The sequence below is a fragment of the Arachis hypogaea genome, chromosome 3 (assembly GCF_003086295.3).
Source record: "Arachis hypogaea cultivar Tifrunner chromosome 3, arahy.Tifrunner.gnm2.J5K5, whole genome shotgun sequence".
NCBI lineage: Eukaryota > Viridiplantae > Streptophyta > Magnoliopsida > Fabales > Fabaceae > Arachis > Arachis hypogaea.
In genome coordinates, this window is record NC_092038.1 from 138,238,332 (window position 1) to 138,259,123 (window position 20,792).

General features: G+C 35.3%; 3 protein-coding genes across 3 annotated transcripts; 1 reads left to right on the forward strand and 2 right to left on the reverse strand.

Annotated features, from left to right (window-relative positions):
• The first annotated feature begins 6,872 nt into the window (after positions 1–6,872).
• On the forward strand, positions 6,873–7,385 carry LOC112735614 (uncharacterized). The gene has a single exon (XM_025785140.1). The coding sequence runs from the start codon at positions 6,873–6,875 to the stop codon at positions 7,383–7,385; it is 513 nt and encodes a 170-aa protein (XP_025640925.1).
• Positions 7,386–7,391: 6 nt separating this feature from the next.
• Positions 7,392–8,299, reverse strand: LOC140183653 (protein MAIN-LIKE 1-like). Its single transcript, XM_072232118.1, has 3 exons — positions 7,839–8,299; positions 7,508–7,595; positions 7,392–7,400 (listed from the first exon to the last, which is right to left on the reverse strand). The coding sequence occupies exons 1-3, from the start codon at positions 8,297–8,299 to the stop codon at positions 7,392–7,394; spliced, it is 558 nt and encodes a 185-aa protein (XP_072088219.1).
• A 9,427-nt stretch (positions 8,300–17,726) lies between these two features.
• Positions 17,727–20,491, reverse strand: LOC112735615 (ABC transporter G family member 1). The gene is made up of 7 exons (XM_025785141.3): positions 20,333–20,491; positions 19,700–20,170; positions 19,369–19,455; positions 19,158–19,283; positions 18,891–19,085; positions 18,702–18,791; positions 17,727–18,477 (listed from the first exon to the last, which is right to left on the reverse strand). Exons 1-7 carry the CDS (start codon positions 20,489–20,491, stop codon positions 17,878–17,880), a joined length of 1,728 nt encoding a protein of 575 aa, XP_025640926.1. The 3' UTR covers positions 17,727–17,877.
• Positions 20,492–20,792: the final 301 nt, after the last annotated feature.

Genomic DNA, 20,792 nt, shown 5'->3' on the forward strand with positions numbered 1-20,792 from the left:
CGATGTTTATATTATTCAGCAAGCCTAAACAATGTAGACACAATTTGGTTGCATGGCAAAAAAATTCGTCTACTAACTCGAAGAAAAACATTGCTGAATTGAACTTAAAACTAAATATAGAGAAGGATAAAGGTGCGGGAGCTGACACCACTATAATCCGGGTCTTAGAGGCGAAACTAGAGGATGAATATGAGAGGGAGGAAGGATTTTGGAAAGAAAAGGCCAGGGTGCAATAGTTGCATTGGGGTGAGAAGAACACAAAGTCCTTTCATGCCAAATTTCATATGCGGAGCAGCAAAAATAAATTGCACAGGCTGAAAAGTGATTCAGGTGAGCTTGGTACTAATGCAGAACAAATAGCTAGTATTGCACAACAATATTTTGAAAACCTATTTACTACTTCTAACCCAAAAGAACCGACTGAGGAGCTGAAGGGGTTGAATAGAAGGGTAGATAACAATACCAATCGAATGCTAGCTAGACCAATCTCGGATCAAGAAGTCAAAGATGCAGTTTTCTCTATTAATCCTCTCTTGGCACCTGGAGAGGACAGATGATTCACTGCAAAATTCTATCAGTTTTTCTGGGATACTATCAAAAGGATGTTCTTAATACTTGTCATAGCTTCTTTGAGGGAGAGAAGATGCTCAGAGCCTTCAATCATATGCACATATATTTAATTCCTAAAGTCCCTAATATTAGCAAGATAAACAAGGCCAAATAAGGCCTATCAGTCTTAGTACTATTTTTTATAAAATTATCTCTAAAATTTTGGTGCATAGATTACAACATACTATGAACAGAATCATTAGCGATAATCAAAGTGCGTTTATAAAGGGTTGGCTTATTAGTGATAATGTATTGATTGCTCCCGAGTTTATGTATTTTTTGAAGAATAAGAGGTTTGGAGATGAAGAACTAGCATTGAAAGTAGATATGAACAAAGCTTATAGTCGGGTTGAATGAAAATTCATTTGGGCTATTATGGATAAATTGGGTTTTTGTAGAATGTGGATGGAGTGGATGAAGGAATGTGTAACAACTATTTCCTACTCTGTTGTTGTGGAAGGACAACTTCATGGTTACTTTAAACCATGTAGGAGATTGCGACAAGGCGACCCCCTTTTTCCCTATCTATTTCTATTCTGTGCAGAAGGATTCTCCCATCTGCTCCACAGAGGAGAACAGAAGAATGAAATCGGTGGAATACGTTTGAACTACAGATGTCCTTACATGACTCATCTATTTTTGGCAGATGAATCAATTATATTTAGTAAGGCAACACCCCAAGTATGTGCTAACATAGTCCAAATTCTACAATCTTATAGTGAGGTGAGTGGACAAATGGTTAATCTACAAAAGTCTTTATTTTTCATAAAAAATACTATTCCTGAAACCCGAGATACTTTATTTGATATTCTCAACATTTCCCATATTGGGAACCAAGATAAATATTTGGGTCTGCCCTCAGTGATACAGAGATCGAAGAAGGCAACCTTTAATTATATCAAGGATTGGGTGACAAAGAAATTATAACATTGAAAAAATCCCTCTTATCAGCTAGCGGTAGAGAAATATTGATTAAAGTCGTAGCCACTGCCATTTTGATATATACGTTGGGGTGTTTCAAGTTGCCTGAGACTCTTATAGAGGACATACAGCATATGATAATGAGATTCTGGTGGCAACAAAAGGAGAATGAAAGAAGACAACACTGGATTGGTTGGGATATAATCTGTAGACCTCAAACTTAGAGAAAATTAAATTTCATGGATTTAAAAGCCTTTAATCTAGCTATGCTAGAAAAACAAGGCTAAAGAATCATCTCTCGACCTCACTCTCTATTAGGCAAAGTGCTAAAAAATAAATACTTTATATACACTTCCTTTCTAAGGGCAAAGATAGGCTATAATCCCTTCATGGGGGTGGCACAGTATTTTGGAAGGACGGAAAATTATCGAAGAAGGCTGTTTATGGATAAAAGGACGAGGTGACAACATCAGGTTCTTTGAAGATAAATGGTTAAAACAAGTTGATTATAGCTCAATTCACTGCAATACTATTTTCAACAACCAAATTGGATGAGTTTCACAGCTAATAGACCACAACAAATAATGGAAAAGAGATATTATAGAAGCAACATTTCAACCAAACATTGCACATATTATTCTACAAACTCTAACAAGTAGAGGGAAATATTCGCTAACCTGACCAGCAGAGCGAACTGGATAATACTCTGTTTAATTTGGTTACACCTATGCCTTCAGAATGCTCCACGATCTACTGAAATTGCTACCAGAAATTTATCAACAGAAATAAATGTAGAGAACTCTTTGAAAGATCTAATGCCTTTCCAAAGCTAAAAATTTTCTCTGGCGTGCTCTTCACAATGGTCTTCCAGTGTGGTGGAAGTTGAACCACCGATTCTCAATAGCTCTGTCACAATGTCCTAGATGCCCAAATTTTTTTAAATAGGTGACCCACTGCTTGACCTCATGCTCTCAATCAAGACAAGTATAGTGTTTGGAAAGGATCCAACCATCAGAAATGGCAGGGGATGACGATATATTCTGAAAATGGTGGGTGCATGTGAGTGGAATGATGATAAGAGAAGAAGGAGGAAACAGAAAAATAGTAAAGGGCAGCCTTCACCCTTTGACAAATTTGGAAAGTACGTAATATGAAGATTTTCGAAGACAAGAATTTCTCTCCTTTTGATATTTTTTCCATAGCAGATAAGATGGAAGAGAAATTTGCTGCAAAGATGCTACATTGATAAAGTAACTATTGAATTCTTAATCTCGATTGTTTTAAAATAAGTAATGTGAGAGTGTCTCGTTTTATTATTATTATTATTATTATTATTATTATTATTATTATTATTATTATTATTGTGCTGTCCAAAGTTGGACCATTTCTATTTATTACTTAATTCTTTTAATTAATAATATTATATTTTATATTTGAAAAAGAAAACACACTCATAATAGTTAATTTCTTAGATTTTTTCTTCTACTATAGCCGAAATTCTATGCAACTAAATAATCCACATTTTACTTATTTGTATTTTGATTTATAGGTACATTTGGGTTGGGTTATAACTAATGGAGTAGTTTCATTTTACATTCAATTCAATTCATATATGGTTGGTTGGAGTTAATACTTAAAATGATTCTCGAAATTTGACCACCGACTTAATTTGACCCTCTAATTTTTAATTGATCCAATTTATACCATAAAATTTTAAAGGGTGGCTCAGATTGACCATTTCGTCCAACTCCGTCACTGGAGTGATGACGTGGCACCCAAACCTCACTACATGTCTCTCCTTCTTCCTCTTACCATCGCCATCATCACTTCCCCTCTACCAACACCCTCCCTCTCCCAACAAACAACAACATTCACAATCCACCAACACCCACATATTTCCATCGCCATTTATGAATGACCTTTCTATTATTTGATCTTTCTCTTTTTCGCCATCATCATCACCATCTTCTCTCTACCATCGTCTTTCCTCCCCAACAAATAACATTAACAATCACTAACATTAACAAATTAAAGAGAAATAGAAAAAAAAAAAAAGAAATACAACACCACACTTTAGATCCCTCTTAATAGGAACACAAAGATGGGTGCAATGGGTGAGGATGTTTTGAATTTGGAGCAATGGGTGGTGTGACCTTGTGATTGTTGGTAACATTGGAAATGTATTGTTCAACATGTATGCTAAGTGTGGTAGAAGAGAGGTAATGATGGCGATGGTAAGAGCAAGAAGGAGAGACATGTAGTGAGGTCCGGGTCCCACATCATCACTCCAGTGACGAAATTAGACAAAAAGGTCGATCTGAATCTAACTTTACAATTTTAAAGTATAAATTAAGTCAATTAAAAATTAGAGGTCAAATTGAATCGATGGTCAAATTTTGAGAATCATTTTGAATATTAACTCGGTTGGTTGTGTTCTGGCGTGCAATATATATAATTATGAGATATGTATTGTTCCTCAATTTTGTATATGGCCTATGGCATAGTATGCATTAATGAAAGGGGTCAAGGATGGATAACCATACGTGCAATTTTATGATTATTGTACACGCCAATCATTGGAATTTGGAAGGTACAAGAGTGCATTAAATAAAAAATGAAACCCACCAAAACATCGCATTAAAATGGATAAGTGCACTGTAGTATGTATAGAATGGGTACCCCTACAGCTGTCTTACAAAAGAGTGCATTATTATTTAGGTTTAAAATTCTTGGTTGCCATAGCAATAGCATTAATTAATCAATTCTCGTATATATCTTTTGCCATGCGTGTGTGATAGATTCATATATGTGACTCGTGTCCAATTAGAAATAGGAGGGGACCATGCAATATGCATGCATGATGCATGGATATGGCATCTATTCTAATCTCATAAAAGGATGGACATACACACAAATGAAGTCACCTACCCAACCAAATTAAAAGAACATATCATAATGCGTCCAATTCTCTATTTTCGTCCACTTTAAATTATTTTTTCAGAATAAGACCAAGTTGTTTGTTTGGACTATGGGTGGTGGTTGATAGTAGTACGGCCAATTAAACAACGTCAAAGAAGCTTATCTTGTTCATGCTTTTCAGGGGATTTCTCCTACTTTTCCGTATTGCCCTCTTCTCCAACACTGCAAATAAACAATCCCTAATTATTTAAGCCATTATTCACATCCCTAACTTTGGGATTTTTTTTTTTATAAAAAATCTAATAATCAGACCTATTAATCGGAGAAAGAGAAATAGAAATAAACATAGATTTAATTATGATCATTTTATATATTTAGGACTTGGTTGTGAAGAAGGTGCGTGCAACAAGCGAAGCATACATATAATTAATCAAGATCGGAATCTTGGACTTGAGGAAATTGGTGTGAAGAGTTGTTCCATTCTCTCCCTAGCTAGCTAGGTTGTTCTCAGATGGATGAGGAGGATTTATGAAATTGAAAGAGAGCCACATATTACTAATTTAGTCAGTTCGTTCTTCCAACTTGTCGGTTTAATTTATCAGCTATATATCTTATTTTACACATGAAAAACACACAAGAAAACCAGTGTCATACATTTTCTATAAAATTATTGTTGCTCACTGTCTTTTCTTGTCTCAATTCAACCACACTGACTTTTACTGCTCTAATGATCTACTACTTATGAGAGGTCAAGTTCACGTTAATTAATATATTAGCAAGGTTGTCTAGTAAATATTATTATTCTTTGTTAATATTTTGTTAGTAATAATTTATATTTATATTTATAGAGATTTTATATCCACAAAATATATAATTTATAATTTTATATTTATTAAAATTTGTACATATAAATTAATAAAATATATTTATTAAAAATAATTTAATATTTATACTGATTAAGGATAAACCACAATACTAAATCAAATGGGAGGATAAATTATAGGATTCGATCAATTGCAAAAATGTAATATGGATCACCCAAAAGCATGTTTTTATGTAATTTAAATAAAACTAATTCAAAATTTTAAATCAGAAATAATTCGAATCATATCAATTCGAATTAGTAAGAAAGTGTAATTCGAATTTGATCAATTCAAATTATGCATAGGGTAGTTCGAATCACACTGATTCAAATTATAAGGTGAGTTATTCGTTATGCAATTCAAATCTAGCTTATTCGAATTATATATATAATTCGAAATTGTCTGTTTTTAATTATGAAGTCCCAAACGTGTATAAGTATGGTATGAACGTGAATTTCTCTCATTAGAGTGAAACACAATGGCTGGTGAGGAGAGCTTTTTAGTGTTGGTGCACCATAGAGGGTCCATTAAGAAAAAAACACGCTCTAGTGTGAAGTTCACTGATAAGGATCCCCTCAGTATTTTTATGAGACCCACGACGAGCTTCGATGACTTCCTGAATTCTATAATACAGAAACTTGGGCTGCAAGGTGTGAAACAGGTGGAGAAGTTATTCTATCGCATTTCGATAGATCTCAGTGCTGCGAGATGACGTGAAGTACAACTCTTTCGTCATAGGGAGTGACGAGGATTTGGAGGTTCTGTTCCATTGTCGTCGGCAGTTTCCCGAGGTCAGGACACCTGAGCTGTTGGCAAAGCTAGTTGATGTGGTCTCTAGCTCAGGAGGTTCAAACCGAAATACCCAGACGCCAGGTATGGTAGCAGGTTCTAGTCCGAGACCTGTTGGTGCATCTTCATCCGTGCCTGTGATTGCACCTCGGGACAAGCCTATCGCCTCCCTGTCGTTCACTGTTGATCTCAACCGCAGTGGTGGCGGAGAGGTTGGTATCGTTGATAGGGTGCCAATTCCCTTACAGTGTGGGGGCACCGGCTGGTATGGATAATGCATTTCCGGATGATGATGACGATGATGATGTGGAGCCGGACATCATTGCTGATGATAGTGGTGATGACATTGCAGTGAGTAATTCAGCTGGGGCTGGCGGTGGTTCTAGCTCTGGGACTTAGCAGTACCCTCCGCACTTTTCATCTTTGGACTTGGATGCCATGAGACAGGAGGGGGTTCTTGGAGAACCCACTGGATTTGGTGCCAGGGAAACCCAGGGTACCGGAGGTCTTACAATGTTTTAGGTTGGTCAGCAGTTTTAGGATAAAGAGGAGGTTGTGTTAAGTGTGAAGACGTATAGCATTCGACGCGGGGTACAGTACAAAGTGGTGGAGTCCGATTATTGCAAGAATCTTGGGAAGTGTACTGAATTATTCAGGAACTGGTGCACATGGTTGATTAGGATCAGTCTCCACCAGCGCAAGGGTATTTGGGAGGTAAAATGGTACAACAGACCTCATACGTGTCTGGCGACGTCGATTTCGAGCGATCACATGAGTCTTGATTATCATGTGATATCGGCCTTCATCATGCCAATGGTAAGAGCTGATTCATCCGTCTGCATCAAGGTACAGCTGTATGCGACAAAGGCACATTTCGGGTTTAGGCCGACTTATAGAAGGGTTTGGTTGGTTAAGCAGAAGGCCGTGGCACAGATTTACGGAGGTTGGGATGAGTCATACAACGAACTATTGCGGTGGGTATTAGGTGTACAACTGACATTGCCTGGTAGTGTTGCGGTGTTGAGGACAAGTCCTGTTCGAGTGGGGGGGCAGGTGGACGACTCGCAAGCCTATTTTCACCGGCTTTTCTGGACGTTCCCACCGTGTATTGAGGCATTCCGGCATTGCAAGCCGTTGGTGAGTATTGACGGGACCCATTTGTACGGTAAATACGGGACTCGATCTATCTGGTGCCACTCTATGACAGCAAAATATATCAGTGCTGTCACAAACCTCCATAACGTTGTATGCCGAGGCTCCAATATCTCCGGATGCACAACCTGAACAACGTCATGGGAGCTGTACGGCATCCAAATAAACTACGAATACAAACCGTCATCGTTCAGCTATGCAACCTTGCTAATCTTATAGAGATGATAATTAAAAGAAGTGGTTCAAATACTTACATCCCCAGCCTGTAAGAGATCTATCCTAAGCCTCCACATCGCAACTCGAGGTCCCTTCTCGCTCGCTGTAAGATTGTGACCTGACCACCTGCAACCCACGCCCATGTTATCACGAAATGAAACTAACATCGAGTAATATAACAGAAAAAATGTAGATATAATAAAATAATAGCAGATGACATAATAAAATAATAGCATACGATGAACCTAATGCCTCATAATTGTAACAATCAAATCATTTTGAGTATACTAGTACCTCGAGACCAAAGGCTAGCTAAACGTATCATATCCAGGAAACCGCCAGAAGATTCATGACTGAGGTAGCTGTAACGGTCCGGCTAACTTCACCACGTGTCTGTTCACCGTGCGGCACATGCACCGATATAACCACGAGAGAGCAGCTGATCCCCAGCTGTACCCACCCATGTCCTCAAGCATAGCTATGTATGAGAGCCACCTAATGTGAATGCGATTGCCAGACTTATCGGCAAATAACTGAGTCCCTAATAGCATCATGATATAGGTATGGGCATACCTCCTAACAGTGGGCTCATCGGCTCCCTCAGGAAGCTCTCCAAATGTCTCCTGGACTGCAAACTTCTGGATTTGGTTCGCAGGAGGTAATGCACCCAGTAGTTCCTCGAACCACATCCAAGCTGGCCGACCACTCTCGATGTACGTTTGAAAATCTGTCAGGCAACTACTAACATAATGTCCATCGATCGGCAATCCTAACTGGTACGCCACGTCCTGTAGTGTAATGGCGCACTCTCCGAACGACATATGAAACATGTGCGTCTCCGGACGCTAGCGCTCCACGAACGCACTAACCAGGGGTTCATCCAGCATAAACCATCTCTCGTTCAGTCTGGCGAGATGGTACAAACCGGCCATATGTAAGTACGGAACATACATCTCATCTAGACGCATACCCTGCTGCCGTCACATGCTCTCAATACATCGGTGGAGTTGCATAAAGAATGTACCAAAATGTCTCTCAGTTCGGAACATATTCATACAACATCATTCAATAATGTACACTACCAAATAATATAACGCCTTAACATGGAAAATAACATCATATATCCATCAAACTGTGTCTCTATTGAGCAAATATCTTTAAATCATATTTCTTAAAAAACAAAAAAAATAAAATTACGATATAAAAATTTGGATTACTCATTACTATTCATGTTAAAAAAACCTAACTTCTATAAAGTTACACCCGATTTTGCCCTTACTTCTCACATTATCATATTTATTTGTGATCACTAATAAACCACTAGCAAAAACCTCTTATATAACAATCATATCTAGCTTAACAACGGTAAATAATGACTACCAATCTAACGTATATAAGGCAATAATATGAACAAAAACACATTAAATCCTAAATTAAAGGCAAAAGTTCGCACTAACCTCCTCATTGATGACACCGGCTATATGGACGACCCCATCTAAACGATAAAGTCGGTCGGGTTATCCCCCATCGGCTGAATATTTTGTTCAACCCTTTGTTGGAGTCGTTTGGAAAGACTTTTCTCTAAAATTTGGTGGGGTAAGGGTTTGAAATAGTGGTTCGAATGAGGTTATTTCGAACTTTATTTATAGGCAAAAGCATTGTAATTCAAATTGGAGCATTTCGAAATACCATGGGTAGCTAGTTCGTTGGTAATTCGAATTAGTATGCTTCGAATTACTATGAGCGTTGAAACTGGGTGCTAGTTCAAATCACTCCAATTCGAACTAGTGTGGGTTTGTGTCTGTAATTCAAATCAGGGTGTTCGAATTACTATAATGGTTTGATCCAGGCCTAATTTAAATTGTACCAATTCGAATTACTATGTGCACATATAATTCGAAATAATCTGATTCAAATTACTATTGATTAGTGTAATTCGATTGGGTCTATTTTGGACTACATAAAAATGTCCTCCTAGTAAATCCTTGTCATATTTTTCTCTTTGGTAAAATTATGTGAAATCTATTTCAACTTAGTTTATATACGTCTTTTGCCCATTTATTAATTTAAAGTTTTTTAATTTTTTTCACCCAATCAATATGCGGTGTTTGATCGCAATGAGCATTGGCAAGTGGAATGAGAGCATATTTGTTGGTCACATCCTACCATGCCTTTGATTTGCAATAGCTAACTCTTCATAATTGGTGTATTATATAGAAAATGGATCCTCTCCAATTTTTTTAATACTTGACAGAATTCAGTGTGATCTTTCACCTTTGATTCTATAAGTGGGATAAAAAATAAATGAGAGAGAGAGTAATGAATGGTTAAATTAAACACTACACATCATCTATTTTTTTTTACTGAAAAGGATCCACTCCCGTATCATATATGCCCTAAATTCATCTTTGTATATCAAGTAGGTAAACAATCCAGATGGTGAATAATGTGAATAATAAATTGAGAATTTAGCTTAACAAAAAAAAAACACCACTTAAATTAATCAAATAAAAAATTTCATTTAATTATTCTAAAATTTTAATTATCTCTTATACTCTAATTTACTAAATTAATTTATCAAATCAACATTTTCTTTTCAAATTTTCTGCTGCCGTTCCTTCATCAATCATCCTCCTTCATCGGCGTCAATCTCCCTTTCACCGGACATCGTCATCGCCTCCCGGATTCATCACGCCGTCACCGCTTCACCAACCACCCCATTTTCTAGCGCCACTCTCTCCCTCACCGGAAATTGAAGTCGCCGCATGTATTCTTCTCATCGTCGCAAGATCGTCATCAAACAACCATCCACGTAGTTATTAAAAATAATCATCCGACTGCCTAGTGAAATGATTATCTAGTACATACTTGTTAATTGTATATACTTAAACCGAACCGAACAAAATAAGTATCCAATTAAGAATTAAAATAACCAACTGCATATCTAGTGAATTGAACATCTAGCACATTTGTGGGGTGGAGAGAGTCGACGGCGAGGCGTGGAGGCAGGGGAGGAGATCAGGCGACAGAGCAGCCATGCCACGACAACTTCGGCTAGCAGGCGAGGTTGCGAATCTGCTCCGTGGGTTTCAAACCCAAACGGGTAGCAGTCAGAAATAGAAGAAGAGGAGGAGTCGAATTAGTGGGAGGAAGAATGGCGTCGATGAGGTGCGGTACAACAGCAGCAACGACGCAACAGGGAGAACAGACAATGAAAATAACGTGCGTCTTGGACAACACAACAGTAGTAGGCGGCAGCATTGAGACTTGTTGGGACAGCAGTAAGATTTGTGTGACGGGAAAGAAAACACGTGTGTTGACACAAGGTGAAGGTGTAAAAAATACGTAACGTGAATATATTTAATTATTAATTTTAATTTTATCTTATTTTTTAATTTATTATTCATATTATTCACAATTATTATTATTATTTTTATGTGTTTTTTTTTTTTTTTACCTAAAGAGCACCTCCATGAATAAAAGTGATAAATGTTAATAATATACAACCCACAAAATCAAAGTTAAGGGATAAATTAGTATCAATTTTTTTTTATACTGTTCTAATAATTAATGTCATCCTTTAGAAAGTCAGAATATGCGGCTGACTTTAAAGTTTAAAAGCAACAAGAACAATCTGTATATATGATATCGATTTTTAATTTTTATCTCAGGAATTCTAAAATAAAGATTGGACAAATATAGGAGGAGGGCATGGCTTATCCTATATGAGACAGAAGAACAACAATGGGGAAACATACACTATATAGTACGTATATAGCTTCATAATTGAATCTCCAAAAAGTAAATGTTAGTTAGGCATCAGCCAGAATGAAGAAAAGAGCCGTGCTACTTGGTGATTACGATTAACTAGTCCACTACTGTATTACCCACCCTTTAGTTAAGGGACATTAAAACGTTTTTATGTTCATAATGCAAGTTGATGATTTGTTTACTTGGTTCACAACTTTCACTTGTTAGAGGTTGAAAACTACCTGTTCCTATGTTAAAATAAAATTTTCCATAATATATATTTGATATTTTTTTAATAAAAAATGTTAAAGATTAACAAGTTTTATAATTTATAGTTATCAATTAGTCATTATTAATAAATTTAATAATATAAAATTATATCTAATAATATAAAATTATTCACTTTTTTTTGTTGCTTAAATATATATATATATATATATATATATATATATATATATATATATATATATATAGTATTTAAACACTTAACTAAAACCTACTAATTGATATAGGGGTGGCAATATGTACCTTATCCCCGGGTATCCAATCCGACCCCACCCGATCGGGTAGGATTGCCAATCCAATCCGCAGCGAGTAAGGTAGGGTGCGGATAGGGTTCTCGTGCGGGTCGGGTAGGGTGCGGGTTGAGCCTCGACCCTACCCGACCAACCCATACTATATATATGTTTATGTTATATACTTATACAAAAATATGTTTTAAGTGGATGTTGAATCAAAGACCTCTCACTAAATGCAAAAGATACTTAACCACTAAAAGAAAATCATTAATTGATAATTTAATATTTTTTTTTACGTAAAAATCAGTTCTATTTTAAATTATCATCAAGTTATATAATAATGTTGTATATTTTTTGTAACCCACGGATATGGTCGAGTATCCGTGGGTTAAAAGCGGGTAGGGTTCGGGTTGGGATATTCTCAACCCGCGGGTAGAGTATGGTTGAGTTTATATAAAAATCTCAATCTGTAACAACCACCCTTCTAGAAACAAAATTAAATTTAAAATTTGAAAATCAGTTAGGAGATAAGCTTAGAATTTTGAAATTTTGTATAGGAACCTAGTAATCACCCTCCGTTTGAAATTTAAAATATCCCAACCACCCTATCCCCAAATGTATATAATAGGGGAGCACCTATAGATAGAAAAATCACTCCTCTCAAACACTAATCCTCTCCCTTCTCTCTCTACAAAGAAATAATATTCTGCGGACAAACACAAGAGGCAAGCTCAAAGAAGCGTTAGGAAAAAGAGTAGGGAATTACGTTTTTAAAATGCTTGACATGTGTTATGTTCCATTTTTATTTTCTTCCATTCACGAATGTTATCATGGAATTAATTATCTTTCACTCATCCTTTATTCATGTTGATCATGTTTGTCCACCATGTCATTCATGTCTTCTTGAATCATTAGTATATGTCTCCTTGTGATGTTCATTCAATTATTCACTATACTCATTTTGTACTCTTTCATATGATTACATTGTTAATATTCCCTTAGATCGAGAGTACATGCCTGCTTATAATGCTTATTCAATCTCCTATATTATTATATCAATATTCCCTTAGGGCCGAGAGTACATGCCTTTTGTCATACTGTCTTGTTCGACATACCATATTCTATTATATGCATATGCGTGATCTCTTACATTATTATATTATTATTTATAATATTTTATTCAAATATTTAATATACCCTATTATTATGTGCATGTAATTATGTTATTATTACTCCTTTAAAGTCGAGAGTACATGCTTTCTTAAATATTTTATGCAATTATTTAAAATGCTCTATTTTCTGCACTTTGATAGGACCTCTTTCAATCCATGCTATTATATTACCAAGATCTTTTAATTAGAAAATTCATACACATGCTAGAGTCTTATGATTTTCATATATCCCTTTATCATCACAATTGTCCCTTTTCTTGCATGATCTCTTCTTATATGATTTTTTCTCTCGTGTATGTTTAAACAACCTAATTGTAAATTGAACTGAGGGAATGATCCTTCGGTAAGGGAAGGTGACCCCCAAAGAGAAGATATCGATATGATCCTTCGGTAAGGGAAGGTGATCGATCGAGATGATCCTTCGATAAGGAAAGGTGATCGAAAAACGTTTGGGATAAGAACCTTCGGTAAGGGAAGGGGACTATCCCATCAATTTTATATAATAATACATCTTTTTTATATGACTCCCTTCTTGTGTATGTCTAAATAACCTTGATTGTAAATTAAACTGAGGGAATGATCCTTCGGTAAGGGAAGGTGACCCCCAAAGACAAGATATCGATATGATCCTTCGGTAAGGGAAGGTGATCAATCGAGATGATCCTTCGGTAAGGGAAGGTGATCGCCAAGACGTTTGGGATAAGAACCTTCGGTAAGGGAAGGGGACTCCCACTTATACCGGTTTGAGCTCAATACCCTCCATAAAAGTTATAAATTAAGAAAGGAGAAGGCATGAATGAAAGTTCGTTTTCTATGTTTTTCTTTTAGATTTAATTATGATTATGTTGATGTTACTTAAGATGTTATTCTTCTATTTTCCTATATGCTTTCCTTTTTTGCACACATGTTTTACAAGAAAGATGCATATTACATGCCATGTTATACGCTCCTTTTTTTAAATCCCGCACGTGGGCTGGAGATGGATATGGAGGTATTGCATAGCACTCCTATTGAGACGTTAGGTTCTCACTCCCTTTCTTTTTCCATACTGTCTCCAGAGGAACATTGGCGCAACGGAACCGGGTCTTCATTGCGCGAAAAGGTGTTGGAGGGAGACCCTTGGTACCTCGATTCGTGAATAACTAAAGAGTCCTGATCAAGGATAGGATAGGATGCAAGTATGGGAGCTTCTTCGACGAGATTAGTTTAGGACGTAATTAGTTTCTTTTCTTGTTTTAGTTTCCTATAAGTATTTTGAAACGTACTCATGGTTAAGATGTTATTTCACTTTTATTCAAATTCCAAAGTTTTAGTGCTACTCATTTTCCGCCTTACGCGCATTTACTCCTTCCTTGCGTAACGATTAAGTCATTCTTTTTCTTGATCAAGTGTGACACCTTATTTTAAAGACCTCCACGATAGGGTATATCTTAGGGTGTTACACAACCCGCGGGTAGGGTTAGGGTTGGATCCAAACCCTACCCTACCCTACCCATTGCCACCCCTAAATTGATATATATACTTTCATTTATTATTATATTTTTGTATCCTTAAATTAAATATAGATTTGTATAGTTATGTACTTATAGCTAGGTGTGTAGTTATTAACTTATTATCAAGGTTGCAAAAATCAGATTGTTCATTGAACTGGTCAAATAATCGGTTCAATAATTTAATGGTCCAACTGAAGTTGAACTGTGGTTGAATCGGTTTAATTAAATATACAGTAAAATTATAAAAAAAATTTAATATATAATAAAAAATTAAACAAACAAATTTTCAATTAAACAAAGACACTCCTCAATAGGAATCATAATTATCATTAAGTGTTCCATTGTTCCGAGCCTACCAACGGTGACAGTGACTAAGTTACGAGAAAGAGAGAGAGAAAGAAAGAGAGAAAGAATAGAGACGAAGCAGAAAAACGCCGACGAGAAGCGAACGTGCGTGAGCGATAGCGTTGAGAGAAGTCCATGACGACGTTGACAGAAGCCGACAACTAGGACCACAAGCCGATGACCAGACGACGCCAATGCCAGACGCTTCAGAGTTCATAGTTCAAAAGAACGACGCTGCTGACAGTTGCTTCGGTCTGCGACGGTGACGCTTTGATCCAGCGTTTGTTGGAGAAAGGTCGAAGAGGAAATTAGGATTGGGAGGTAAATGTCTTAACTGTCTTCGAAAAAGAAAGTAGCTCAACAGCGTTCAATTTACTTCAGCCTCTTTTTTTTTTCTTTTTTTACTAACGTCAAAACGACACCGTTTGGTAGCTTGAAAAAAAATTAATGTTTGCTAAAATTCAATTCGACCAATTTTTATATCAATTTTTTACATGACAGTTTTGTAAATAAATTAAACTGACCAAATAATAAATTTTCGATTAATCTAATTGAATCAACCAATTCGAGCCGATTTTCAAAACCTTGTTTATTACTATTATTGCCTTTTAAAAGTAATATTAACTAACGCAGTGGTGTCGTTTATATATAATTGAGTAACCTTTTTCAGCTAAAAGTAGGGTCAACCTTAGTAAGCCAATATTGAAACTACAACTAATCACTTATCAACTTGCTCCCTTCTAAGTTCCAAGTCCATTGTGTATTATTGATTGTTTATTTTAACTTACGACTTCATAAATAAAACAGGAAGCAACTTTGACTTAGTCATGCTCTTTTGTCGCGCAGCCGGCCTCCAATATAGTGCAGTCACTGTTGTTTTGATCAAAAGCAGATAATTAAAATACATGTTAAGATATAAAATATAATATATTAAAAATTAAATAATAATATATTTATTTATAAATATATAATAATTTATTTTTAGTATATCCATAATATGTTTTATTTTGATTAGATTAATCTAGAGAGAAACTACCGGTTTTTCAAAATAAAAATATCCCCAAGTTTGTGATTTTTAAAGGATTCCTTCCAAGAAACAGCTTGCATTGTTGGCCAGTTGGCCTTTTAACAAAAAGAAAATGTGAACATATAGAAGTTGTGTATATAATAATATGGGTTGAAAACTTGAAATAATGCAAATCAATTATTTAGGACCCATTTGACTTCCCATTTGGCTTCTTCTTGCCATTAATTATTTCTAGAAAAAAGGGGCTAATTCAATTTTTTGGAAACTGTGCATAATAATAATAATAATAATAATAATAATAATAATAATAATAATAATAATAATAATAATAATAAATCTTTATGTGAAGTGATTTTATTGTCTTGATTTAAAAGTTTTTTTTTTTTTACTTTACCAACATTTTTACATTAGAAAAGCTTATCCAAAATAAAATAAGGGATCAGAGTTACGCTCATTTAATTTATTTCCCAAGAGACTGAAGAAATAAAATCCAAAGCCATCCGTATGAAATCTCAGTTGAGTGCTTCTGACGATTGATGAACCTAAATCAATCACGGCCTCAATATTTAATTAACTTCTTAATATGTTGTTAGAATATGCGAGAAAAATATAAAATTGGTGAGAATGTTTAAGAATAGCATAAAACAACTAGGAAAATATAAATATTTGAAGAAAACCAAAAGATATGAAATATATTATTATACTCAATAATTTAATAAATAAAATAAGCCTCAGATTGGTACATGATGCTCCTGAACAAAACTATTATTTATTCCAAAGTTAGGAATACAATAATACCAAATGGAATGAATGATTGAATGAAACCATAAGCATCACGAACGCTGAAAGCAAGTTGAAATCAGCTTAAATCTCGAAATTGCAGCACAGGCATAACTAGGCCAAGTATATATGAGGTGGGCAAGCAGCAAAAGAACCTATCTCATTCTTCGAATTTTTTTTTTTTGCTTCATGCATATTTATCTGATATTTCTACTATATATTAGTCCAAATTAAATTAATAAAATATATAGCCATGTCTAGGATGCAAAAGGATGATTAATATAAAACGGGCTGGTTTTGTTACTTATACAGACATGATGAAACTAATATGGCGATTATTATGATTATTGGCTCACCAAATGCAAACACACCAACATTAGTTGTTGATGCACACGGGTGTGAGTTCTAATTTGAATTTATTATTATTAGAATAATTAGAGCCTTATCTTTAAGGTTTGCAAATTGGTTGCCGAAACTCTACACTTACTAAACATCTTGCTCCCTGTTAAGAAAAGTTTGAACCTATTGCGTTTCGTGCGCTACAACTATAGTTCCACAATAATAAATAATTAATTTGCACGGTTGGTTGCCCCTTTTAACACTTATTACTTTCTATTGTGAGTAAAAAGGAAATGTGTATATTTGTAATGGTAAAACATCATATATAACAAAATTATATTATTTATAGTTTTGTACCTTTTACTGTCTGTAATTGGTATCAAAATTGTTTCTTGTAATTTAGGTTGGGAGTGTAGATGAAATAGAAATAATATGCTAATTTATACTTTTTATTTTCATATGTTAATTTAGACGTTTTTTGTATTCTTTTATACGAATTGGCGTGTGAGTATTAGAAAAATATGCTATATATTATTTTTTATTTCTGAGAATTATATACTCATATTTTATTTCTCAATTTTTTAAAGTTGAACTACAAATTATTTACCATAATTACCAATAAATTATGAATAAGTATAAAAAAACTAATTTTTAATTAATCAACATTAGCTAATTTTTTTTATTATTATGAAATTATTTTTTTAACTCTCATTGGGGAGGAATTGAGGATCATAAACCTCAAACCTAGGTGTGGGAAATTAGGAGGCAATTCATTTGCCAATCAAACCAGGCCTCCTATCCACTAGGCCTGAACATGATCATGATCATGTATGTGTTATTGGTCCCATCAAGTTTCATTTGCTTTAAATAATCCCATGTCATTGCATTGCAAAACTAGCAAGGGTTTGGACGTTTGGTGCTGGTGGCCTGGTACTTAGGATCCCAACCTAATGCATGCCTAAACACTTATTCACATTTGGGCTTTCAAGCCTTTATCTTCTCTTTAATCTTGGTGATTGCCAAGAACATGAGCCTATAGAAAACAATTATCCCAAACATGATAGCAAGATCAACCCACTTATTGTGTCCCATTTCCACTTGCCATATATTTCTCAGTATCTCTTTATCACCAATATAGGTGCCTCTGTCTCCACCTTGATCTCTAGCCAACGTTAATCCAAGAAACTCATTCTTGAACAATCCTTGGAATGCATACTTATGAAAAGAAACAAAGTACATGGGATATTTCCAAAATGGTTTTGGGAGATCATTTGGCAGCCTATAGAACCCAGCAGTTAGGATCATCACTCCCACAATTCCACCACAGATTGTGATTCCCATGTTGGGGTTGGAGAAAACACTTGAAACAACCATCATGAGGCTTTCAACCCACATCACACATGCAAATAACACAAAAGAGAAGTACATGAAGCGTTCAAGGCCTCTGTGGAGTCCAGAGAGGTAGTATGCTATTACTCCCGGAATCAGTGACATTAATAGCACATATGGAACAGGAGATAGTGTTTGGCTGATCACAAATGCAGAAACACCATAATGGCCATTCAATCTCTCACGCTGGTATACCTAAAAGAAACAGTCACCAATATTGTAGATAGGGTGTTATATATATATATATAGTGTTTACATTATTGACAGGATGTTTGTGTTATGCTTACATTAATTGACTGAATTGAATTCTCTAGTATAACAGGCTCAATTTACATATTCTATCTAAAACATCCACCAATACATCCTAGACTAGGAATTAAACCAATTATTCAACTACATTGTTGAGAGCAATTCTTTACCTTCATTTGCTCCACAAATGGGGGGAATCCACCAAGAAGGGTTATGAAAGTTAGGACTGATGCAACAAAAGAGACCAGAGATCCTCTAGCCTGCAATATATATGCATAATAAAAATAACTATTCATATATGCTGTGATGCTTCAAATGCCATGATTGCTTTGTTTGTGGTTTGTGTCCGTGTTCGTTACCTGAATTGATGCATCACTTGAAGTGACATCTAAGAAGATAGTGCCCAGACTTAGAGCTGCTATGGTAAAGATTGCTATGCGTAACCAGTAATTGCTTACATCACGAAATAAGTGTAGCGAAGATCTTCTCAAAAGAATGTTGCACTGAGTTATAAACGAAGCTTGTCTTCTTTTCCTCTCCACAAAACCATATTCCTGAATTCATAAAAAAGTTAGTCCTTCATGTACATCGCTGCTCTTCGATCAAAGAATATGTTAACTGCATACTTTTTCACATATTGTTGCTACTTCCTTCCGGACTTGCTTACTAATTTTAGATGATGAATAAAACTTCACAAGGATCTTAAAGGTATCTTCATTCTTCATTCCTATGTGGAAACAGTCTTCTTCGACCTAGAAAGAGTAAGATATATAAATTTGCAGTTGCCACAAATAATGCGCTCTAATTAAGCATTGAAATCTTTAATTACTTTCTCACCATTTTGAAATCCTTGTTTATGATCCTCAAGAAATGGTCAGCAGGGTTGTGGAGAGGTGGACAAGGAAAGCCACGTGAAGCAAAAAACTATATTCAACCAAAATAGGGAATTTCTTTACATTAATAAAAGACAAAAAAAAACATAGATTTTCCTGATTGTCCTTTACAACATTATTCACCAAAATGTCTTGTCTCTACTTATGAAGTTACAACAATTTGGTTATTTACATTTTGCAATATAAGTCTTGGAAAGTTACAATAATTTACACTGTAAGTTATAAATGTAGAGAGCATTGTGCTGCTATACATTTTTGAGAACTAAACAACGAACCTTTGTAGCTGCAGAAGTGGGGCCAAAATATACAGTCTCACCGCAAGAGAGAAGGCAAAGGTCTTGAAAGAGTTGAAAAAGCTGACTACTAGGTTGATGAATGGATGCAACAATGGTTCTTTTGATGCCATCTCTTGTCTTTAGACTTGCAATTCTGGTCATGACATAGTAGGAAGCAGCACTATCAAGTCCACTAGTTGGTTCATCAAGAAGGAGAAGGCTTGGGCTGGTGAGAATCTGAATGCAAATGCTGAGTCTCCTCTTTTGTCCCTCACTGAGGCCTTTCGACAAACACCCTCCAATCATTGTGTTGGTGGCATCTTGCAGACCCATTTGTGTGATTGTAGAGATTGCTCTCTCTTCCTTCTCTCTCTTCGACATTGAGTTTGGAAATTGAAGCTGCGCTGAGTAGTTCACTGCTTCTCCAACTGTCAGTGTTGCTAATACGGCATCATCATGTGTTACGTATGCCTCATTTCAAAAGATAAACAATTAGTTAATTAAGTAATTAATAGAATTGAGTTTAAAGAGATTAAACTAGATTGAACCAAATTGGACCGCATTCTAGTCAATAAAATAAAACCCAACTAACTTGGGCTATAATATTGAACGTTGTTGGTGTGTTTTACTCACCGATGTTCCATAAGCCAGTGCTTCTCTCCGACCATTAATCAGAATCTTCCCTGTTTGCTTTGTGCTTGAACCCAATCTTCCTATGGTGTAAAAAATGTTGAGAATGCAATTGGTTTGGTGTAAAAAATGAATATGTTTTGAGAATGCAATTGGAGTCATTATTCAATTTCGTCTTTAAAATTTAAAGTTAGATTTATTTTCACTCTTAAAATTTTAATAGACTCAAATTAAATTTTAAAATTCATAATTATAATTTACATTAATTTTTGAGTTAACAAAAAAAAACTCCATTAACAATGTGTTGATTTAGTATATTAACTTGTTGTGATTAGGATTTTTTATCTAACTTCTATGTGATCAAAATTTATTAGAATTATAGAAATTTGATTGTTGCTCTTTCAGAATCACAAAATTTTCAAATTAAACTTGTTAGCTTCGTGAGGATATTAGAGAGTCAATC